Source organism: Strix aluco, chromosome 29 (assembly GCF_031877795.1).
Source record: "Strix aluco isolate bStrAlu1 chromosome 29, bStrAlu1.hap1, whole genome shotgun sequence".
Taxonomy (NCBI): Eukaryota; Metazoa; Chordata; class Aves; order Strigiformes; family Strigidae; genus Strix; species Strix aluco.
In genome coordinates, this window is record NC_133959.1 from 5,639,516 (window position 1) to 5,658,893 (window position 19,378).

Here is a 19,378-nt window from a genome sequence, read left to right on the forward strand (position 1 = left end):
CAGGAGGCTCCCGGCGCGGGGATGGCGCGTCCCCAGCAGCAGCTCAGCTCGGGGGAGCTGCGCTCCTTCGGCCCGCACCGGGAGGCCTGTTCGCCGCCGGAGGAAGCCCCGCTAGGCCCCGGTAGGCTCAGGCCCAGGCCCAGGCCCCGGGACCGGAGGGCGGCGCTGCCGGGGCGGGGCGGGGTCGCGCCGTCTTCTCGCGAGATCTGGGCGGCGCAGCGGCCGTGCCCTTGCGGTGCCATGGCGGGCTACTGGGACGGCCCCGAGGGCGAGGAGTGCCCGCGCCGCACCTGGCTCACCACCCGGGTCGGCGCCGCCGCGGGTGAGGGTCGGGGGACCCGCGGCTGGGGGCGGGGGGCAGCGGCGATGGGCGGCGGCGAAGCGGGGCCCGGCCGGTTTCGAGCCGGTAGCGCCGGGGCCCGGCTGGGGCCGGGCGGCGGGAGCCCCCTCGGCGCTGAGCGGTGCTGACGGCGCCGCCCTGTGTTGCAGGCTTGATCGGGACGGCTTATCGCATCATCCTGCTGCAGCCCGGCTCGGCCCTGGCCGCCTTGCAGATGGCAGCCGCCGACTGCGTCACCATGGGTAAGGGGAAGGCCGGGCTCCGGCCGGCGGGCGCTTCGGGGGCGGGGGTGTCCCGGGCCGCCCTGCGCTGCCGCGGCACCGGCCGCCTCTGGCGAGGCCTCCGGGTTCGGCCTCCGGGCTCAGCCTCCGCCTCTGCGCTCGGTGGTGGCTGGTTTCCTCCTCGGCGTGCCCCAAAGGCAGGTCCTTAAGGATGGAGCCAAGAGCCAGAATGCCAGAACGGCTTGAAAGAAGTGCAACGCTTTACAGTTGGTATTGCCTTTTGCTGTATTTTGTCTAACACAACCCTTATTATATGTCACATCACAAGAGAATAAAAGTTCTAGAAGAGGAGGCTGAGGGGAGACCTCCTGGCCCTCTCCAACTCCCTGACAGGAGGGTGCAGAGAGGGGGGATGAGTCTCTTGAGCCAAGGACCCAGCGGCAGGACAAGAGGGAATGGCCTCAAGCTGCGCCAGGGCAGGGTCAGGCTGGCTCTTAGGAAGGATTTCTTTGCAGAAGGGGCTGTTGGGCGTTGGAATGGGCTGCCCAGGGCAGGGGGGGAGTCCCCATCCCTGGAGGGGTTGAAGAGTCGGGTTGACCCAGCGCTGAGGGATCTGGTGGAGTTGGGAACGGTCAGGGTGAGGTTCATGGTGGGGCTGGAGGAGCTTCAAGGGCTTTTCCAACCTCGATGATTCTGTGACTATTCACATGTGGATAATATTTTCTGCTGGATAACACAATACCAGTAATTATATGGGTAATGGCAGAAAAAACTCCTGCATTAATGCTTGAGACAGAAGAACAGCCGTGTCAGCTCAGGCTGAAGATGCAGCTGAGGCAGCCTCTGCCTCCCATGTTCTTTATGTAAAGACACGTTCTTTATGTGAAGTGCAGGTAATGCATTTTTTACAATCTAGAGTAAAAGGTACATCTTTTCAGTATTTGCAAAACAGCTAGTTTATGGACAAAAGTATAGTGGAAGCAAACTTATTTTTTTACTTCATACTTCAGGCTTTGCACTTAATAAATCACACTTGCTGAAGAGCAAATGCAATATTTTTGATGGCAAAAGGAAAATAAATGTGGTTTTTTTTCCCATCATGCTGTATAGCCAGGAAGAAACCACGTAGTTTTCCTGAATTGCCTTTGTTTTGCAAGAGAAAGGGGACACTGAAGAGACAAGCAGGGAACTGAGGAGCCTATTCCAGATGCAGGTGCAGATCCGCAAGGCTGAAGCTCCCCCCAGCCCCTTGGCAAGTGCAGAGTTTTCTCACCAAACTCATCTTGGTTTTCCGTCTAATTTAGTGGTTTATATCACCTCTGTTTCTCCCCATGTATTAGTGCTCTGAACTGGAAGCAGGTTCACAAGCAGTCCAGATCTGCATTTTTGAATTGTTCAACTCTAAAACAGGACCTGGAATCTCCTGTAATAAGTTGAGCCATAAAAGGTGATTAGAATGGTCTGGATAATGTAACCAGTTACGATTTCAATAAATCCCATAGTCCTAAACCAGCATATTAAATCTTCTTACCATTTCTCACAGCTGAGGAAGGGCTTATCCTGCCCACTATGAAGGGGCCAGACCTCGTGGTCTGAAGCCGTGTGTTTTACCTACAGACCCCTTGGTCCAAAGCAGAGAAAGATGGGAAGCTGAAATACTGTCCTTGGTCTGTGGGTTTGCTCTTCTCGGTTGACTTTAGGATCAGCATAATTGCACTTTTTGCTGAAAAAATGCAGAGGTTTGTAACATGAGCTTGTGGTTTACTAATTTACCATAGAGATTGAAAATTTTTATCCTGGACACTTTTGCTGTTCCCAAGAAAGATGAATTGGAATCTGTAGATGGTGCCTGGTAGCCAGATTCACATTTTGTGATCAAGAACCTGTATTACAAACAAATCTTTTTTGGTTTTGTTTGTGTCTGCTTGACACAGCTATTTGCCAGAGTTTGCAGTTACACAGATTTAGGGTCTGACGGGATGAGGTATGTAATTCAGTGGACAAGACAATTCTACTTTGTAGTTTCTTAGTTTGATTCCAAATTGTTAATTCAATTTCCAAATCAGTTTACAAAAAATTTACAAACTCAATCCATTTTTCTACTATCCAAAAATCTTTGCAAGCCCCAGGCAGGCAGAGGAGTAAAATGCCATGGACAAACTGACCTTAAGGAGAGCAGAGCCATCTGAGTTCCTCTGCCTGATTCCCCGTGGGGCTGGAGTCACAGGGACTTGGGAGCGGAGTTTCAGCGCAGAGCCCAAACAGCACTGCTGGCTCCTACGCCCTGGGGGAACGTGCTACAGAGAAACCTCCTTCTCTCTTCTCTTTCCCCCTGGCTGTTGGGGGGCTGCCCCCTTGCTTCATCTGGAAGGGCTCTTACTGAGACCAAGCTGGATGTGGGGGTGTTTGTCCGTAGCCATTCGAGCGCTCCTGCCCTGGGTGCTGACACACAACAGGGCTCCTGGGGACCCAGCTGAGGGCTGTGGTGGCTCGTGCAGGACCCGTGTGGCACAGGGATGGCTGCACCACTGGACTGCAGGAGTCACCAGGAGGAACTAGGTGGGACTTGTATAATGCTGAGTCTCCCCGTAGTGGCGAGGACATGATGCCCCTGGGTAGCCGAAAGCAGGTCTTGCTTCATTTTCCTCTCTTCTCTCAGAGGAACTCTGGTACAGCACTGTGCATCTCAAAATATGCTTTGTATGTAATTCTCAGTTTCTTGAGGGGTTTTGTTTTGGTTTTTTACCTCTTGTTTACAGCTACACTAGGAGCTGTGTTTGGAGTAACTACTTGCCTCAGTGCCCAAATCCGAGAGGAACCAGACAGTCCCTTGGACTATTTCATAGGAGGCTGTGCGACAGGAGCTGTCTTAGGTGCAAGAGGTAAATGTGGATAATGCCTGTAATGAAATGAGCCCTCTCTGTTTTCTGAAAATCGTCCTATTAGGGAAAAATGTAAAATAATCTTGATATCAGGCTTATTTGGTAAAGATTCATCTCAGTATCTGAATTCCATTTCGTGCCAGTTTCAGTGATGCTCCGTTGTACAGGGCTGCTAAAATAAATACAGCTACAGGAGGACACCAGAGAAAACATTGAACTGATTTACAGAACGAAAACAGAGCTGACCCAGTGCTGCCGGTTATAACTACTGGTGATGACTTGAAATTGCAGGGTGTGAAAAACAGAGTTGTGGAAATCCGTGTTTTCTTGGCAACAAACGTGATTTATTTTACAGGGAAAATACAGTCAAACATCTGCCTTGTGAATTCTTCATGCTCTCTGAGGGACAAGCTGTATCTTGCTGCTGCTGTTCCTGTGGCATGTTGCCAGGCTAGATGAGCTCCTGCAGATATTTATACAGCTGTTTTCTGTAGGCGTTCAGACTCGGTGTTAAAGATGTGAGGGATTTATTTAAGTTGTAATTGTGGTGAAATAGAATTTATCTTTACTTTTCCTAGTTGCTGAGCTGATGAGAGTTTGAAGCAGCGATTGTTACTTTTGTCACTGAAATAAGCAATTTAAGATTCCTTATGTAAGGGGATGGGGTAGTGGATTATAGAAATTGATATTTCGAATTGCAAGCTAAAAGCATGAGAAAATTTTAAAAAAAGTAACTTCTGATTTCTCTTGGCAAACAACGTTACTGATGGTCAAGGGACCGTGAGTAGCTCGTGGAAAATTTGCAGAGTCTGTCGAGATCTGCTGGATAGTGCTTGTGCCCTAAGAGATCTTTTATGGTTTGATGTGTTTTTTGCAGCTCACAGTTACATGACCGGTACCACTGCGTGTGTGGGGCTTGGAGTTACCGCTGCTCTCTTCAAGATAGGTAACAAGGAGGGCTGGAGGCTGACGGGACCTCCCAAGCTGTAAATGGAGCTTTCCTTCCCTGCGAGCTGTCTTTCGCATGCTGTATGTAATAAGCCTTTGTGTAATAAAGATACTGTCAAATCAGCAGTTGTCACAAAATTTTGATGTCGTCCGGCTGTTTACAGTGTTGGGGCCGAGGTGCAAAAACCGTGAAGCCGATGGAGTGGAAACTTCATCTGCTGCTGAGATCTCTACGCGCATCACTTTGCCTCTGTGTCTGTATCGCACACGCAAGCTCGAGGGGTACAATTACTGTTTTCAGTCTGGTCTTTTGGTTGTTCTTGTAATTTTGAGTGGGCCCTGCAGGATTTTTTGGCAAGGATGGGGATTGCAGCGCACTGAGACCATCCGTCAGGGCTTGGAGTCAGAACTTCTGAGGAGGCGCTTGGCTCTAGGTTGAGGATGAGGAAGTTGGGGTGGGGGAAGGAGCTATAGATCACCCACAACAAGGTGTTCAGGAGCCTGGGGCCTTCCTCAATAAGCATTTAAAGAAGTCTAGAGCCCACAACTTCAGGGTTAGAATTGGGGAATAGCTGAATTGGAAGGGACCCCTGGAGATCTTCCTGCTCCAAACTGGAGTAGGTTGCTCAGGGCTGGGTCTGGCTGAATTTTCTATGTGCAAAGTGAAGCGTGTCCAGCAAAGCCACGGAGAAGGTGTAGAGGGTTGAGCCACAGGATGCCTGAAGAGAGGTGAGGAGAACTCCATCATTCAGCCTGGAGAAAAGAAGGTCAAGGGCTGATCTGATGCCAATTTTTCACAGTGGACATGGAAAAGGCAGGCTCAGGTGCACAGTAAAGGGTGAGAAATAACAAGCACAAGTTGAGAAAGGGAAATTCTAGATAGAAGGAAAAACTGACAATTGGGGTAGATAAAGTGCTGAAAAGTGGCCTTGGAGAGGCTGTGAAATCATCTTTGGGGACAGAATTCAACCAGACACATGGGAATACGAGGGTACAGGGACAGGACATTTAGGGACATGTGAGACATGGAATGTGGGCATGAGGGGAGGCAGGAATGGGGGGTAGGGGAACACAGGGAGATGCGAGGGGAGGGGACAGCAGATAGGGGAACCCCAGGATAGCAGAGGAGGGGCAGGGGGACACCTGGTCCCAGCCATGGCAGCCTGCTGCCCCCTGGTATGTCCTCTCTGTGGGCAGGTGGGCGTCCTGGGCAGGTACAGGGTGGTCCTGGGGGTACGTGGGGCTGGGCCAAGGGGATGGTGTCCCCATGTGCTCCCTGAGGCTGGGGGCACCCCAGTGTGGGCGTCAGGGGAGCTGAGCTCCAGTTCAGAAGCACAATGAGTGGTGGTGGATGTGTCACCCCCCATGGGGCTGGGGGAGGAGGGGGGTTGTTTCTCTCCCACCCAAGTGCTTTTGAGGGCAGCCTGCTTCACCCTGGGCTGTGGAGATGAGCAAGGGTTAGGGGGGGGTCTGATGGGCCAGAGACCCCCAACAGGACCTGTCCGGGCTAACCCGGGGTTTACAGCCCTGCCTGCGCCTTCCTGCTGCCTGAGAGGGGAAAAAACTCCTGGCAGCTTCCAGCTGCCCCGGCCTGTCCTCAGGGAACCCGGGTGTCCCCATCGTCCTGTCCCAGGAGTCCGGGGCCTTGGACCTCCCTCCGCCTGCGCCTCTCCCAGCTCCTGGCCGCAGCCACGTGTCCCGTCTGAGCTATAATTACCCGGGCACGTTCCTGGGGGGTCACAGGAGCTTCCCGGAGCAGCAGCAGGCGGTAAGGGGGGACAAACGCATGGCACGGCTCGGCGTGGCACGCCGCGCGGCAGCGCAGGACACGGCACACGACGAGCACCCCACTGGGCTGCAAAGCGCAGCCCGAGCGAGGTCACGCGGCCCCGTGCAAACGCAGCACGAAACACGCGAGGTGCCACTTGTGACGGGGCCGGGGGGCGGGGGGGCGGGCAGCAGCGGGCAGCGCACCATGGGGTGCCGCGGGGTGCCGCGTGAGGATCGGCACACCCCGAAGGGAAGCGGTGCGAGAGGGAGCGTGATGGGCGACGTCACACGCAGCTGGCAGCGCACAGCAGACCCTGCCACGCACCGAACGGGTGGGGACAGGTGGCTTCGCTGGGGACCCGTGCCAGGGGCCGGTGGCTTTGCCGCTGTTGGGGCACCAGCAGTTTCAGCTGCAGGGCAATGGTTGGGGAAGGGCCTGGTGGCTTCTGCTATAGGACAGATGGGACAGAGGGTTTGATGGGGGACAGCCTGAGCTATGGGGCTGTGGGGCCGTAGCTTCATGCAGAGGGTTCAGCGCTGTGGCAGATGAGGGACATCAGCCTCAGCTACAGGGCAGCGGCGTGGCCCGCTGGCCTCACTTGCGGGGCTGTGGTTTTGCCAAAGGGCATCAAATTCAGTTATGGGGCTGTAGCAGAGCCTGGTGGCCTCAGCTGTGGAGTAGAGGCTTTGGCGATGGATCCAGTGGCTTTCACTATGGGGCAGGACCCCATGTCCCCAGCCAGGACTTCTGCTATGGGCCAGAGGCTCTGGGTATGGGGCTGGCACCCTGACCACCCTCTCCATGTGTTCCCACAGGCAAGATGTGGGTTGCGGAGGGGCCGGCCCCAGCCCAGTGGAGCCTGCGGGACGAGGCCCACGCCGAACACTTCTTGTCCATGGCCGACCACCTCCGCACCGCTGGACAGCTGGTGGATGTGGCTGTGGGCCCGGAGGGCGACGTGGCCCATGCTGTGGTCCTGGCTTCCATCAGCTCCTTCTTCCTTCGCTTCCTGGAGAGCAGGACCAGAGAGCTGCGCCAGGGACCTCCGCCCCATGTCCCCCTGCCACCTGGGGCCACGCTGCGGGGCTGGCGGGCTCTGCTCGCCTTTGCCTATGGGGGAACTGTGCCCCAGGGCTCAGAGAACGAGGTGGAGGAGGCCGCCCGGGCCCTGGGGGCCCCCCGGGTGGTAGCCACCTGTGCCCCAAGGCTGGAGAGTGAGGGAGGTCCCAAGCCGCTGGAGGAGCAGTGGGAGACACTAAGAGCCATGGAACAGCTCCATGCCAGCGGCCTGGGCTGCGACCTCCAGCTCCGGGCAGGGGATGAGGTCATCCCAGGTGAGCTGGGGGTGGGGGTCCCCCAGGAGTGGCTGAGGAGGGGGACAGGGCGCTCTGGGACAGCCAGGTCCCCTGGCAGGGATGCTGGGGCCTGAGGGTCCAGGAGGGGATGAGGAGCTAGAGGTTCCTGGAGGGTTGGTCCTCTCGGGAGAGCTGGTGGTTTGGTGGGGGAGGGCCAGGGCACCTGAGTTCCCAGGGGGCTGCACGGTGCAAAGGGTTCCCTGTTGCCCCCCACCGTTCTTCCTTCTTCCCCCTAGTTCAGCGCCTGGCCCTGAGCTGCTCCTGTGACTTCTTCCGAGCCCTCTTCACTTGCCCCATGCGGGAGGCCACTCATGACCCTGCCACCCCGCTGGCCACGGGACTGTCCCCAGCCGAGCTGCGTCTCCTCCTCTCCTTCGCCTACACAGGGGCTGTGGTGGGACCATGGCCCATGGTCCTGGAGGCAGCCGAGACCTCCCTGCGCTACCAGGCCTGGGGGCTCCTCACCCTCTGCCTGGATGTTTTCACCCATGGCCTGACGCCAGAAACTGGCCTGGACGTGCTGGCCTTTGCTGGGGCTTACGATCTGGCCCAGGTGGGCCGTGTAGCAGAGGACTACATCTTGGCCACCTTCCCCAGTGTGGTGGCCACACCGGCCTTCCTGGATCTTCCTTCACATCTTCTCATCCGCCTCCTCCGCTCTGACGATCTCAATGTCCTCCATGAACTGGAGGCCTTGGAAGCAGCATCACGGTGGCTTATGGCCAATGGAAATGGCCAAGAGGATCTCACCAGGGAAGTCCTGTCATCTGTTCGCTTTGCCCTCATGTCTGGCCGGGAGTTGAAGAAGGTCCCATCAGTGATTGCAGGGGTAGCTGACCCAAAGGTCCTCCGTGAGCTCATGGTATCAAGTTTGGCCCCCATGGCCCATCTGCCATGCCGGGTGCGTTCCTTGGAAGAGGTGCTGGTGGTTTGTGGTGGAGACAAACTGACGGCTAACCTGGCTGCCCGGAAGCCCAGCAGAGACCTCTGGTTTGCCCACCGCTACCTCAGTGCTGTGGGGCTGGTGAAGCAGGTGGAGTGGCGAGCACTGGGACGCTTTCCTGATGGCCCACGCTTCCGCCATGCTGTAGCTGTTGTGGGCAACATCCTCTATGTGCTGGGTGGTAAGCGCTACTACGGGGTCCACGACACCCTGGCCAGTGTCTACAGGTGAGAGCTACAGAGGGCCTAGAGGTGCCATGTGGCATCAGGACATTGTGGGATCGGAGGAGGTGTTGGTGAAGCTAGAGCTGCCCCATGGACCATTGTGGCATTGCAGTTGGTCAAGTGGCCCAAGACATTCTGGGATTGGTTGGGTGTAGGACTGGGAGATGCCCTCCCACTCCAGGTTGTTACAGGTTTTTTGGGGTTAGGGCAGGGAGGGTCCTATCTGGAAATGCCTCAGGGCATTATGGGTTTGGTATTGCCCAGAAGGTGGGGATATTCCTATGCAAGGGGACCACGTGGCCAACATCACCTCATGGCACTGTAGGTAACTGGTGGTCTCTTGCCCCTTTACCTCTCAAACCCAGGTATCAGCCTATGGACGATTCCTGGGAGCGCCTGTCCAGCATGACCTGTGGACGGAGCTACTTTGCTGCTGTGGCACTTGGGGATTTCATCTATGCCCTGGGGGGCTGCTCGAGGGAGCTCTACTGCACAGACACTGTGGAGTGCTATGACCTGGCCAATGACACCTGGAGGTGAGACCGCTCCATGTAGACACCTGCTTTCCTCTGCCCTAGGAGCCCCTTACATTGGCCAGTGGTGCCCATTGAGTGGTCTTTGGGTCACTGAGCCTCCAATGGAGAATGGGCCTACAGTGGCCTTTGGGAGAGGTCTACTGGGTGTTGAGCAACCTTGGGGTGGTGAATGAGTTTTTGGCCAATAGTTTTCATTGAGGGTCTGTTGACCATCTGCCAATGAGATGAATCATTTAAGCATCTTCCAGCATTGGGTGCTCTGTTGGGTGTTGGCCAATATTGTCCCTTGAGGGAGTCCACTGTGGGTTGACCAGTGGTGTCTTTCGGGGTCTACAAAGTGTTGAACAGTGATGCCCCTTGGGCATCCATTATGTGTCAGCTGATGCTGCCCACTGGGGCTCATTAGGTGTCGGCCAGTGTTGCCTTCACTGGTCAATGGAGCCATGGCTCACTGGGGAACTCCTGGGCAGTCACCGTGGGGCAGCCCTGCTTAACCTGTCCTTCACCCCTCCCTCTCTCCTTGCTCAGGAGGTGCCAGCCCCTGCCAATGGCTCTGTGTGGGCATGCAGCATGTGCCCTGGATGGTGCCCTCTACGTGTCAGGGGGGTGCGATGAGGCATCCCAGTGCCAGGCATCCTTGCTGCGCTACATCCCCGGTATGCCTGCCACGCTTCTGGCCCCCATGAATGGCCAGCGAGCTGGCCACATCATGGAGGAGGCAGGTGGGCAGCTCTATGTGGCTGGGGGGCTGTGCCAGCGGGACGGGCAGACTGGCTACAGGGACCAGCTGGCCTTTGAGGTCTACAGCCCCAAGCTGGACATCTGGGTCCTCCTCAGCCCCCTGCCGCATGCCCATGTAGTTGGGGGTGCAGCTGTGCTGGGGGGGGAGCTGCTTGTACTGGGAGGGTACAGTCATGAGACCTACCAGGACACCCACTTGATCCATGCCTATCAGCCGGGCGCTCGGCGCTGGATCACCCGGGGAACCTTGCCCCATGCCTATACTGACCTCCAAGTCTGTGTCCTCACTGTACCCCCTGCCTTGCGTGGCCCCAGCTGCCTTGAAGACCCCTCAAAATCACCTGAAACCCCCATTAATACTTAGGGGGGCTTAAAAGCTCTGCACCCCATACTGGGATCCCCAGGTAGCATCCATGGGCACTTCTGTGGGACAAAATCACCCCCAGATCCCTCTCCCAGAATTGGTTCCTCCTGTGGTTTCCAGTGAACCCCCACCCCAGGGTACATGCCCTTGACTGTGGGGATCTCATGAGACACAGAGACTCCCCACACTGCAACCCTGTGTCTCCAGGAATACTCACTCCCCTGCCCTGAGCACTTCACTGGAAGCTGGGTGGTCCCCAAATTTCCCCCCACACATGGGTTGAATAAAAGTGGTTCCTGAACTGCCCATTTGGGTCTTGTTTTTTCTGCTGGGGAACCCAGAGATGCAGGTGCTTCTTGCGAGGAACAGGAGGAGAGCAGGAGACCAATGGCCTGAGTGTCCTGGATGGGTGGCAGTGGGGACCAGGAGGTGGGTGGAGGGCACTGGGGCTCTGGGTGCCTGTGTTCATTGGACATGGGGGAGGGTGTGTTGTGTCTCAGGATTGAGAGGCATCTTGGGGTGCATGGGGGATCCTGACGGAACAGGAGAGTCCTGGGGTGCCAGGGTTTGGGGAGTAGATGGTAGGGTAGATAGGGGGCATTGGGGGGTCCTAGGTGGTTCTGGGAGGTCTTGGCTTCCTGGAGTGACCTAGAGTGCTTGTTGTATGGAGAGGTGGGAGAATCCTGGGGAGGACTTGCAAGGAGAGGCCGAAGTAATGGGGATTCTGGGGGATATTGGGGCATGAGTGGTACCTTTGGGGAGAGAACTGGAGTACTGATCTGCTGGCTCTTCCTGTTTCTTCCCTCATCATTCCCTGAAACTGGAAGGATAGAGGAGAACACTGCTTGTGCTCCTGATCCCTTAACCAGTTGTCTCCAGGCCCTGAAGTCTCTCTTGGTTGCCCTTGGACTTCTTGTTGCAACTTCATTGCTGCTTACCTGAAAAATCTCTAATGGGTATTAATCTGAGGGCCGTAGCAGTGTAGGTAGTTTTCTCTTCACATCTTTAACCTGAGCCTCGGGGGGGTCAGCAGACTTCCCTAAGAAGTGGGTCTGATCTGCATATTGGACCTGTTCCCTTCAGAAGGGAATCTCCTGTGACAATGACCCTTTTGTTTTCTTCATGGAAGCAGTTTTGACACAGGATGTAGGCTGACTTAACCTCGGCAACACCTCCAAGATAGATGAACCGTCGTCCTTGTTATTGTTCAGTTCCACTTGCAGAGCCTCATAGCTATTAGGAGCACCTGGGAAGGTGGGGCAGTCACAGAGGAGAAGCGCCTGCCACGCCGGACAGGAATTGTCACCATTGCTCCCTACTCCTTAGATCACTGTGTTCAGCCAGGTGGACAGAGGATGGAGAATTGTTAGTGTCAGGCATCCTGTCTGCCTGCTGGGCATCTCCCAGGGAAGTCAGGGTGCAATTCCAGTAGTCTCTCTCTCTCTCAAACTCCCTGATATCACAGGTATCACAGAATCATCGAGGTTGGAAAAGCCCTTGAAGCTCCTCCAGTCCAACCATGAACCTCACCCTGACCGTTCCCAACTCCACCAGATCCCTCAGCGCTGGGTCAACCCGACTCTTCAACCCCTCCAGGGATGGGGACTCCCCCCCTGCCCTGGGCAGCCCATTCCAACGCCCAACAACCCCTTCTGCAAAGAAATCCTTCCTAAGAGCCAGTCTGACCCTGCCCTGGCGCAGCTTGAGGCCATTCCCTCTTGTCCTGGCACTGGTTCCTTGAGTCAAGAGACTCATCCCCCCTCTCTGCACCCTCCTTTCAGGGAGTTGTAGAGGGCCATGAGGTCTCCCCTCAGCCTCCTCTTCTCCAGACCAAACCCCCCAGTTCCCTCAGCTGCTCCTCATAAGACCTGTGCTTTATTTCTCAACCCTCTCACCCCCTCCCGGAGCTCTGTCCCTAAGCAGAGGAGCTCCTCTCCCCGGGCTCATCTCCCGCAGGAGTGCTCACTGCTGCCGGCCGATACTGGCACAAGAGCAGGGTCCAGCCCGGCACCGGGCTGGCAGCGTGTTCCCACCGCAGCTCTGCCTGGGCAGCTGTGTCAGTCGTGGGGGGTGCAGAGTTTAGAGAGACCATGGCTTTCTGCTGGGCGGACACCATCGCTCCCTGGCAGAGCTCTTCCTGCATGTCCTTCTGTGTGAACCACCACACCGTGCCCTGTTTGCCCGCCCTGGTCCCTGGCACTCCCTTAAGGGCTTTTTTTATAGATGGGGGCAGGGCTGGGCTTGGCTGCCGTTTCTCCTGGCCCTGACCAGGTCCCATCAGCCACTATGGCACAAGCTGCAGGCTCCTGGCAGGTCTCTTGGCCCCCCCAAGATTCCCCCAGTTTGGGAAACCCTCCTGTGCACTATGCTGGAGCTCTCCACTGCCGATTGTGCTGGCACCGGAGCTGCTCACCTGAGCGTGGTCCCAGGGAAGTGGGAGGGAGCATGGTGTGGTCGGAGGGCAGCACCAACACAAATGCTTGCTGACAAATGCAGCGCTTGTGTGTCCACGGACACCCCAGCACACGAGCTTGACCAGCAGACACGCTTACACAGAAGGATGCTCACCCCAGCTGGCTAAGCACAGGCCTACGTACCCTTCTGGGGACCAAGTAATTAATCTGGCAGAAGGCCTGATGACCCACGGTAGCTGGACAATACGTTTGGGACAGTTAGAACTGGAACAGCGTTTGAGACTGCAAAAATGATCCGTGTGATCTAGTTGCTGCATTTGTGCGCCAGTGCTGAGGCCTGCCGTTTGACCCCTCCAGTGACAACCTCTGCCTCCTCCTCACACCTCCCAGAATGTTTGGGTGATTTCTGCACTGGTGGTCACAAAGTTTGGCCAGCCCCTGGGCACTTTGTCCTAATGTAATCCCTTGTGAGTCACATCCATCACCCTCCGTAGCCTCCCACCCTCCTCCTCCATTTCCAGCCATCCCATGATGGGTCACTGAGGCACTGACACTACTGTTTCCTAAACTTACTGTGTGGCAGTGGGACATGCAGTGGGATGCTTTTCCCACGTGATTCAATCTCACAGGGAAGGATCACATGTTTGGGGTGAAAGTCAGTAAGCTGGGTATAAGTGGACTTTTCTATCTTCACTATTCCAGGTACTGAAGACAATTTTGTCACTCACTGTACCCTGCCAGGACTATGGGAGGTCCAACAAAATGAAACTAGCACCCATTTGAAATTCGGGCAAAGAGAATATTTATTCTGTGATTAACAACCTGGCACTGAGTTGAAAGCATAGCGCATTTTTACGTGCATCATTCAAACAGAAGCAGCTGGGGCATAGAATGCAAAGTAAGCTCTTCTTCCTCACACTCATCCCAAAACCAGGCAGTGGCAGCCCCAAACTATCACTGACCAGTTTAAGACATTGTGTCCCTCCCTGGCAATTACCCAAGTGATTATTTCAGATCTAGAAACTTCAGGGTGTGTGAGAGTAACACTAGAGGAAGGAGCTGGATGGCTCCCCGCTGGGCAAGCAGAGGCTTCCCTTGTAAAACAAGGGTACATGAAGCAGAGCTATGACCCTCCATCTCTTTCTCTGAACGTACAGAAGCATTCACAAGGAGTTGTCAGCATATTTCACTCTGACATTACCAATGGCCTCGACACCCTCGTCCAGGCTGTAAGCAGAAGGGGTCCTCAGGGACTCGAGGTTTGTGACCGTCGTCTTCCTGGAGAAAGACTTGAGCGAAGCATTCGGAGGTCTGTGGTGGACCCACAGCTCCTTTGTAGTGCGGAAGGAGGAATCTGCAGGAGGACTGCGCTGTATCTCCACATCTTTAATTGTGCAGTAAGTGACCTCAGGGCACAACTCCACTTCCTTGATGGTACAGAACGTGGGGCGCTGGAGGGGGCTTTTGAAGCTGCTGAGATGCATTGAAGGGCTTCCTTCTGTTGACTCCTTCCACCTCAGCAGAGGACACTGCACCTCTTGGGTCTGCAGGGAGTTGCGCCAGGAGGGCCGTCCCACCAGACACACCCACACCAGCCAGCCTGCTAAAGCCAGCACGGTCAGGACCAGCAGAACCAAGCAGGCCAGGTAGAGCACCCAGTGCAATAGGCAGCAGTGCCTCAGCACCCACTGCCCCCACTGTGGACCCTCCCCACCTGCCCGCGAGTGCAGCACAGGTATGGTGAGCTCTGGGATGGAGCACGGGCAGAAGGGGAGACGTCCAGGTGGAGGGGAAGGTTCAGGCTGGTTGAAGCGTGTGGTATCCAGGGGAGTCGACAGTGTTGGGGCCTGAGTGGAAAGCATGGTGGTGGAGATCGCTGGTGTGGTTGACGTCAGAGGAGGAGATGAAGATCTGACAGCGGAAGAGGCCTCTAGCGTGGCAGGAGAAGGCACTGCTGTGGAGCTGGTGGAAAATATGCCAGTGGACACCATGAGAGTGGCATAGGTGTTGAGGGTGGTTTGGGGACCGCTGCTCGTGCTGGGAGGTCTGGTGCTCATAGTGGTTGGCAGTGAGGTGTTCGAGATGGGGGTGGTGGGTCTGTGCGGGGTGCTGGCGGGAGCAGAAATGAGAGCTGTGGCAGTGCTGGGGGTCTGTGTGGGTGTGAGGGCAGGACTGGCTGGCACGGGAGTGGTGGTCTTGGGAGCTCTGGTGCTTGAAGGCATCTCCAGCAAAGTGCTTGGGGCAAGGGTGGAGCTACAAGGGGTGCTGAGGGGAGGCCCTGCGGTAGTGAGGGGAAGCCAGGTAACAGCACGGGGCATGGTAGTGTGCTCTTTGGGGATGGATGGATCTGGGGCCATCCTGGTAGCTTTTTCCATTGTTTCTTCCTCACCATAGTAGTCATACTCTTCATCCCCCACATTGCTGCAGTTGGGCTTGAAGTAGATGATGGGCCTCCGCTGATGCTCGGCAGGGCTGTGACACAGCACCTTCTCAGGGGCGACTTCCACCTTTGTCTTCTCCAGACCCCGCTCCGGCTGATAGACACTGCCTTCGTTCTGCCGGATCCAGGCCCTCAGGTAGAGCAGGTCGCAGTCGCAGTGCCAGGGGTTCTCAGTGAGGAAGACATACATGAAGAGGTGCCCCTCAGGGAAGAATTCGTTGGGCAGGGTCCGCAGGCGGTTCCCTGAGAGCCAGAGGGTCACCAGCTTTTGCAGATCCTGCAGCAGCTCCTTGGGGAGCTCCTCCAGGAGGTTGTCTGAGAGGTCCAAGTCCTCGAGTGCCCTCAGCCCTGCAAAGGCCTCCTGGGGCAGCGTCCGCAGCTGGTTCCCACGCAGGTCCAGGTCCTTCAGCTGTAACACATTTTGGAAAGCCCGTGGGTCCACCGTTGCCAAGCTGTTGTGGGCCACGGCCAGGCGGGTGAGCGCAGGCAGGCCCTGTAGGGTAGGCAGAGCCTTCAGCGCGTTGTGGGAGAGGATCAGCTCCTTCAGGGATGGCAGCAGGGGCCCGGTGTGCAGAGCCACCAGCCCGTTGTTGGACAGGTCGAGGTCCTGCAGCTGGGGGAGGGGCAGGAAGGCAGCAGTGGAGAGGGATGTCAGGCGGTTGATGCTGAGCAGCAGGATGCCCGTGTCCGCAGGCAGGCCTGGGGGCACTGCACTGAGAGTCTGTCCTGTGCAGTTCACCTCCAGAAGGTCCTTGACCTTGTTCATCTCTGACGGGCAGGGCTGGTCTGGGTCAGTAGTGCTGGCTGGGGGCAGCAGGACTGGGATGATGAGCAGGAGCAGGGCAGGGACCCACATGGCCTGGAGGGAAGAGCCAAGAGGTGTGGGCACAGGCAGACACACATCTACATGTCGCCTTTCTTCCCACACAAGCACCATTTGCAACAGAGCTGGCATCCCCCGCCAGACCCTCTGGGAGCCCTCTGAGCCCTGCAGCTCCTCCCTGGGAGGATGGAAGGGAGAGATGAGTCCCACACCTATTGTCAGCACCCACCCCATCATCTCAGCCTTGGCAAGGAGACACCATCTCTGCCCTTTTGCTCACCTCATCCTCGTCTCAGGGCAGGGGCGGTGGGGGGGGGCAGCGAGAACCTGATTCACGTGCCTCCTCACAGCAAAAGCAGTAGGTCTGTGGTGTTCACGTCTCTGCAATACCCACACCCGTCCCAGCCTAGAGAAGCCATGTCCTGGCAGAGGCTCCCTGAATATGCTCTTACCCAGTGCCAGCTGAGCCCTCTGATAGATTTGGATTCACAAGATAGAGGCATGAATCATGTGAAAAGAGCTTCCCAAGCACAGACACGGCTGCCCCGTGTGCCCAGCCCCTGATGGATGCTGCTTCCCTGGGACTCACCCGTGGACCCTCCAGCGTTTGCCCAGCTGCCTCTTTGCCTCCGTCCTGCCCGTGGATCGGGTGCTGCTCTGGCGGCAGCGCTGGTGGCAGGGCTGCCCAGGCCTTCTATCAGCACACACAGCTGTGGGAAGGGACCTGCGGCTTCCTGAGCAGCCAAACCCATCTCCTGTCCTTCAGCACAGCCCTCGCTTTAACTGTGCTGCCCCATCACTGTCTCCTTGGAAAAGTCTCAGCCAGAGAATGGCTCCATAATTTCTTGCTTCTGCACAGTAAAGGAGGGGGGTCTCACCCAGGAGGAGCCCTTGCATGTGCCTCTGTTCCCCAAGCCACACCTTTTTACATCCTGGGAAAAGGGCCCCTTGTACAAATGTTTGCGCCTTCCTCTGCTCCAAGGCAGCTCTTTCTCAGCACACTCTGAGCTTCCATTCTTGAGGCACCTCAACCCGGGGACTGCAGGCTAGTTGGCACCCCAGCAAGAAAGAGTTTCTGCACATTACCTCAGCTAGCTGTTTGTGGTGCAGACAAGGGATCCTTTCTTTCTGGCTTGCCAGGGAAAATGGGGATGGCTCCTCTGGAGAGCTGAGAGGCAGCTTTAACATTTGTGGGAGAAGCCGCAGCACAGACCAGGCAAGGAGATTAGAGACAGAGGAAGGAGCTCGGTTTCGCAGTTCCTCCGGCTGTCTGTTCCTGCAGCCAAGCTGTCTCCACTTCCCTGGCCCATAGGTCACTGCAGAGCATCTTGGACTGCAGGGCTGGAGGGCCACCCAAAAGCTGCAAGGGGAAATGCTACAGAGGCGGGGAGGTAATGGTTTTCTACTGGTTTTCCATTCTGTGGATTGTGGTGGATCAACCCCAGCCAGCAGCTAAGCACCTATCACCCGCTCGTCCACTGCCTCTATAGTGGGATGGGGAAGAGAACTGGAAAAGCAAAAAAACCTTTTGTGGGTTAAAGACAGTTTTAATGAGTGAAGGAAAGAAAGAGAAAAAAAAAAAAAAGTGATGCAAAAGTGTCCACTCACCACCTTCCACCAGCAGCTCGATGCTCAACCAGTCCTTGAGCAATGGTACCTTGAAAAAACTCCCTTCTCCCCCTCCCCTTCTACTGCTCAGCATGATGCTACACGGTATGGAATATCCATCAGGGTCAGCTGTCCCTCCTGTGCCCTCTCCCAGGCTCTCTCTTACCCCCAGCCCACTCACTGCAGGGGCATTTTAGTTCACCTCGTAGTAACTGAGCTGGAGGCAGCAGCAGAGGCAGCACTTGGCGGGCTGTTTTTTGGCTCTGCATCAGCAATTTGCAACAGAAAGCAGAGGTAGGAAGGGAGAGAGCAAATGTAACCCTGGCCTTCTCATAGGATCCCAGGGATTAAGCCTGCATGTGGTTTCTCCTCCTTCACAGCACTACTCTTTCCCTCACGCTGGACCTACAGCACCCCCACGACACCACCAGTCCGTCTTCCATGTCGCAGCCCCACGTTCCCAACCAACAGCCCTTATCATTACTTTTGCCTCTCTGTCTCCCTTTTCCAGGTGGATGAACACACGAGGACACCTTCAAAAGGTCCTTCACCCCATCTTCTTCACTCCCTGAAGGAGAAGAAGCAGAAGACCCAAGCAGTCGACTATGACAAGCCTTGCTGAAGGGGAAGGGGCACGCTGTACCCCAGGAAAGGGGTGCACAGGTCAGGAGTCATTTGCAGGCACACTCCTCCCATGTCTGGTTACAAGCAGTGAGGAGGCAGAAGAGATCCTGGGGTCCTGCCATCTGGGTGGGGAGAGTAAAGAAGCAAGGACAGTGACTCCTTGCTGAACCTGCTTCCCTTAGGGGAAGGCAAGAGGGAAATGAGGGTTACGTCATCCATCCTGCTAGCAATGATGATTTTGCCCTGTATTTGCAGTCCACTCTTTCATTTCTGTTCTGGGTTCACATTTTTGTCCAGCCCATCAGCTTCCTCCCCTGCTTCAGAGGCTGTTCCCACACCTGGAGGGTCAATCTCCCATGAGGTTGTTGCCCCAACCTTGATTTCACTTGCAGACTGTTTTGAGTGGGTGTTTGGAGGGAACAAGATGATCCAGGCTGTTTCCCACTTCTTTAGCACCTTACACCATATGTGACTCTGGGAAATAGGAAGGACATCATGAGGTGATGGTGCCCGAGGGTCATAGAAACATGTAACTGTATCACCCCTGGCTTGAGCATGGTGCTCCTTCTCCAGTGCAGAAAGCAGGGTCTGTATCTTCACCTTCCCAGCAGCCTTCTCTAGGGACACGAACATCTAACCACTCTTCAGAGCCCTGGCAGCAGGGGCCACCCTCATGCTGCCTGTCCCTGTCGTTCACAGGGCGCTTTGGAATGCTCTGTCACTGGGTCCTTCAACAAGCCCCTCAGCTACTGCAGGCCTCACCACTGATTTAGCATCTGCTGCATCATGTGGGCTTGTGCGTGGCAAGGAACGGAGCTGAGGCATGACCACCAACCTCTGGGAGCACTAGTCTGGGGCCGGGCAGGCCTGGAGAGAAAGGTGAAAGCCCTAATAGCATCTCTGAGCTGTTCCCTTCCCAGGGTGGGAAGATGGAGCTGTCCTGGGCTGAGCATGAACAGACCTACCCTGGCACACACACAAATGCATCCTCTTTCATTTCTGAGAAGCCTGTGAATTCAGCAGTAATGGTGAAGCCTTCCCTTGCATGCTGAGCATCGGTTGAATGGAGTATCTGGTGCTAAAGCATGTCTGGCCTCAGAGGAAGCACATGCTTCTACCCTCCCCTTGCAGGTGGCAGTTTCTA

General features: G+C 56.1%; 3 protein-coding genes across 4 annotated transcripts; 2 read left to right on the plus strand and 1 right to left on the minus strand.

Moving 5' to 3' along the window:
* Positions 1 to 6: 6 nt before the first annotated feature.
* Positions 7 to 4,515, plus strand: NDUFA11 (NADH:ubiquinone oxidoreductase subunit A11). Its single transcript, XM_074809082.1, has 4 exons — positions 7 to 322; positions 490 to 582; positions 3,321 to 3,443; positions 4,321 to 4,515. The coding sequence occupies exons 1-4, from the start codon at positions 22 to 24 to the stop codon at positions 4,431 to 4,433; spliced, it is 630 nt and encodes a 209-aa protein (XP_074665183.1). The 5' UTR covers positions 7 to 21; the 3' UTR covers positions 4,434 to 4,515.
* A 1,623-nt stretch (positions 4,516 to 6,138) lies between these two features.
* Positions 6,139 to 10,631, plus strand: KLHL33 (kelch like family member 33). The gene is made up of 5 exons (XM_074809039.1): positions 6,139 to 6,159; positions 6,978 to 7,496; positions 7,754 to 8,687; positions 9,050 to 9,220; positions 9,749 to 10,631. Exons 2-5 carry the CDS (start codon positions 6,983 to 6,985, stop codon positions 10,323 to 10,325), a joined length of 2,196 nt encoding a protein of 731 aa, XP_074665140.1. The 5' UTR covers positions 6,139 to 6,159; positions 6,978 to 6,982; the 3' UTR covers positions 10,326 to 10,631.
* A 2,902-nt stretch (positions 10,632 to 13,533) lies between these two features.
* Positions 13,534 to 17,190, minus strand: GP1BA (glycoprotein Ib platelet subunit alpha). 2 transcript variants are annotated; one of them, XM_074809037.1, is made up of 2 exons: positions 17,089 to 17,190; positions 13,534 to 16,038 (listed from the first exon to the last, which is right to left on the minus strand). In XM_074809037.1, the coding sequence occupies exons 1-2, from the start codon at positions 17,188 to 17,190 to the stop codon at positions 13,903 to 13,905; spliced, it is 2,238 nt and encodes a 745-aa protein (XP_074665138.1). In that variant the 3' UTR covers positions 13,534 to 13,902. The 2 variants fall into 2 exon arrangements, with proteins under 2 accessions (XP_074665138.1, XP_074665139.1); XM_074809038.1 differs by lacking the exon at positions 17,089 to 17,190 and adding an exon at positions 16,592 to 17,075.
* Positions 17,191 to 19,378: the final 2,188 nt, after the last annotated feature.

Coding starts and splice junctions, on each gene's coding strand:
- KLHL33 (XM_074809039.1), top strand. CDS start 6,983: ATGTGGGTTGCGGAGGGGCCGGCCCCAGCCCAGTGGAGCCTGCGGGAC. Junction 7,497..7,753: donor AGGGGATGAGGTCATCCCAG/GTGAGCTGGGGG, acceptor TCTTCCCCCTAG/TTCAGCGCCTGGCCCTGAGC. Junction 9,221..9,748: donor CTGGCCAATGACACCTGGAG/GTGAGACCGCTC, acceptor CTCCTTGCTCAG/GAGGTGCCAGCCCCTGCCAA.
- GP1BA (XM_074809037.1), bottom strand. CDS start 17,190: ATGTTAAAGCTGCCTCTCAGCTCTCCAGAGGAGCCATCCCCATTTTCC. Junction 16,039..17,088: donor ACCACAAACAGCTAGCTGAG/GTAATGTGCAGA, acceptor TCTTCCCTCCAG/GCCATGTGGGTCCCTGCCCT.
- NDUFA11 (XM_074809082.1), top strand. CDS start 22: ATGGCGCGTCCCCAGCAGCAGCTCAGCTCGGGGGAGCTGCGCTCCTTC. Junction 583..3,320: donor CGCCGACTGCGTCACCATGG/GTAAGGGGAAGG, acceptor TCTTGTTTACAG/CTACACTAGGAGCTGTGTTT. Junction 3,444..4,320: donor AGCTGTCTTAGGTGCAAGAG/GTAAATGTGGAT, acceptor TGTTTTTTGCAG/CTCACAGTTACATGACCGGT.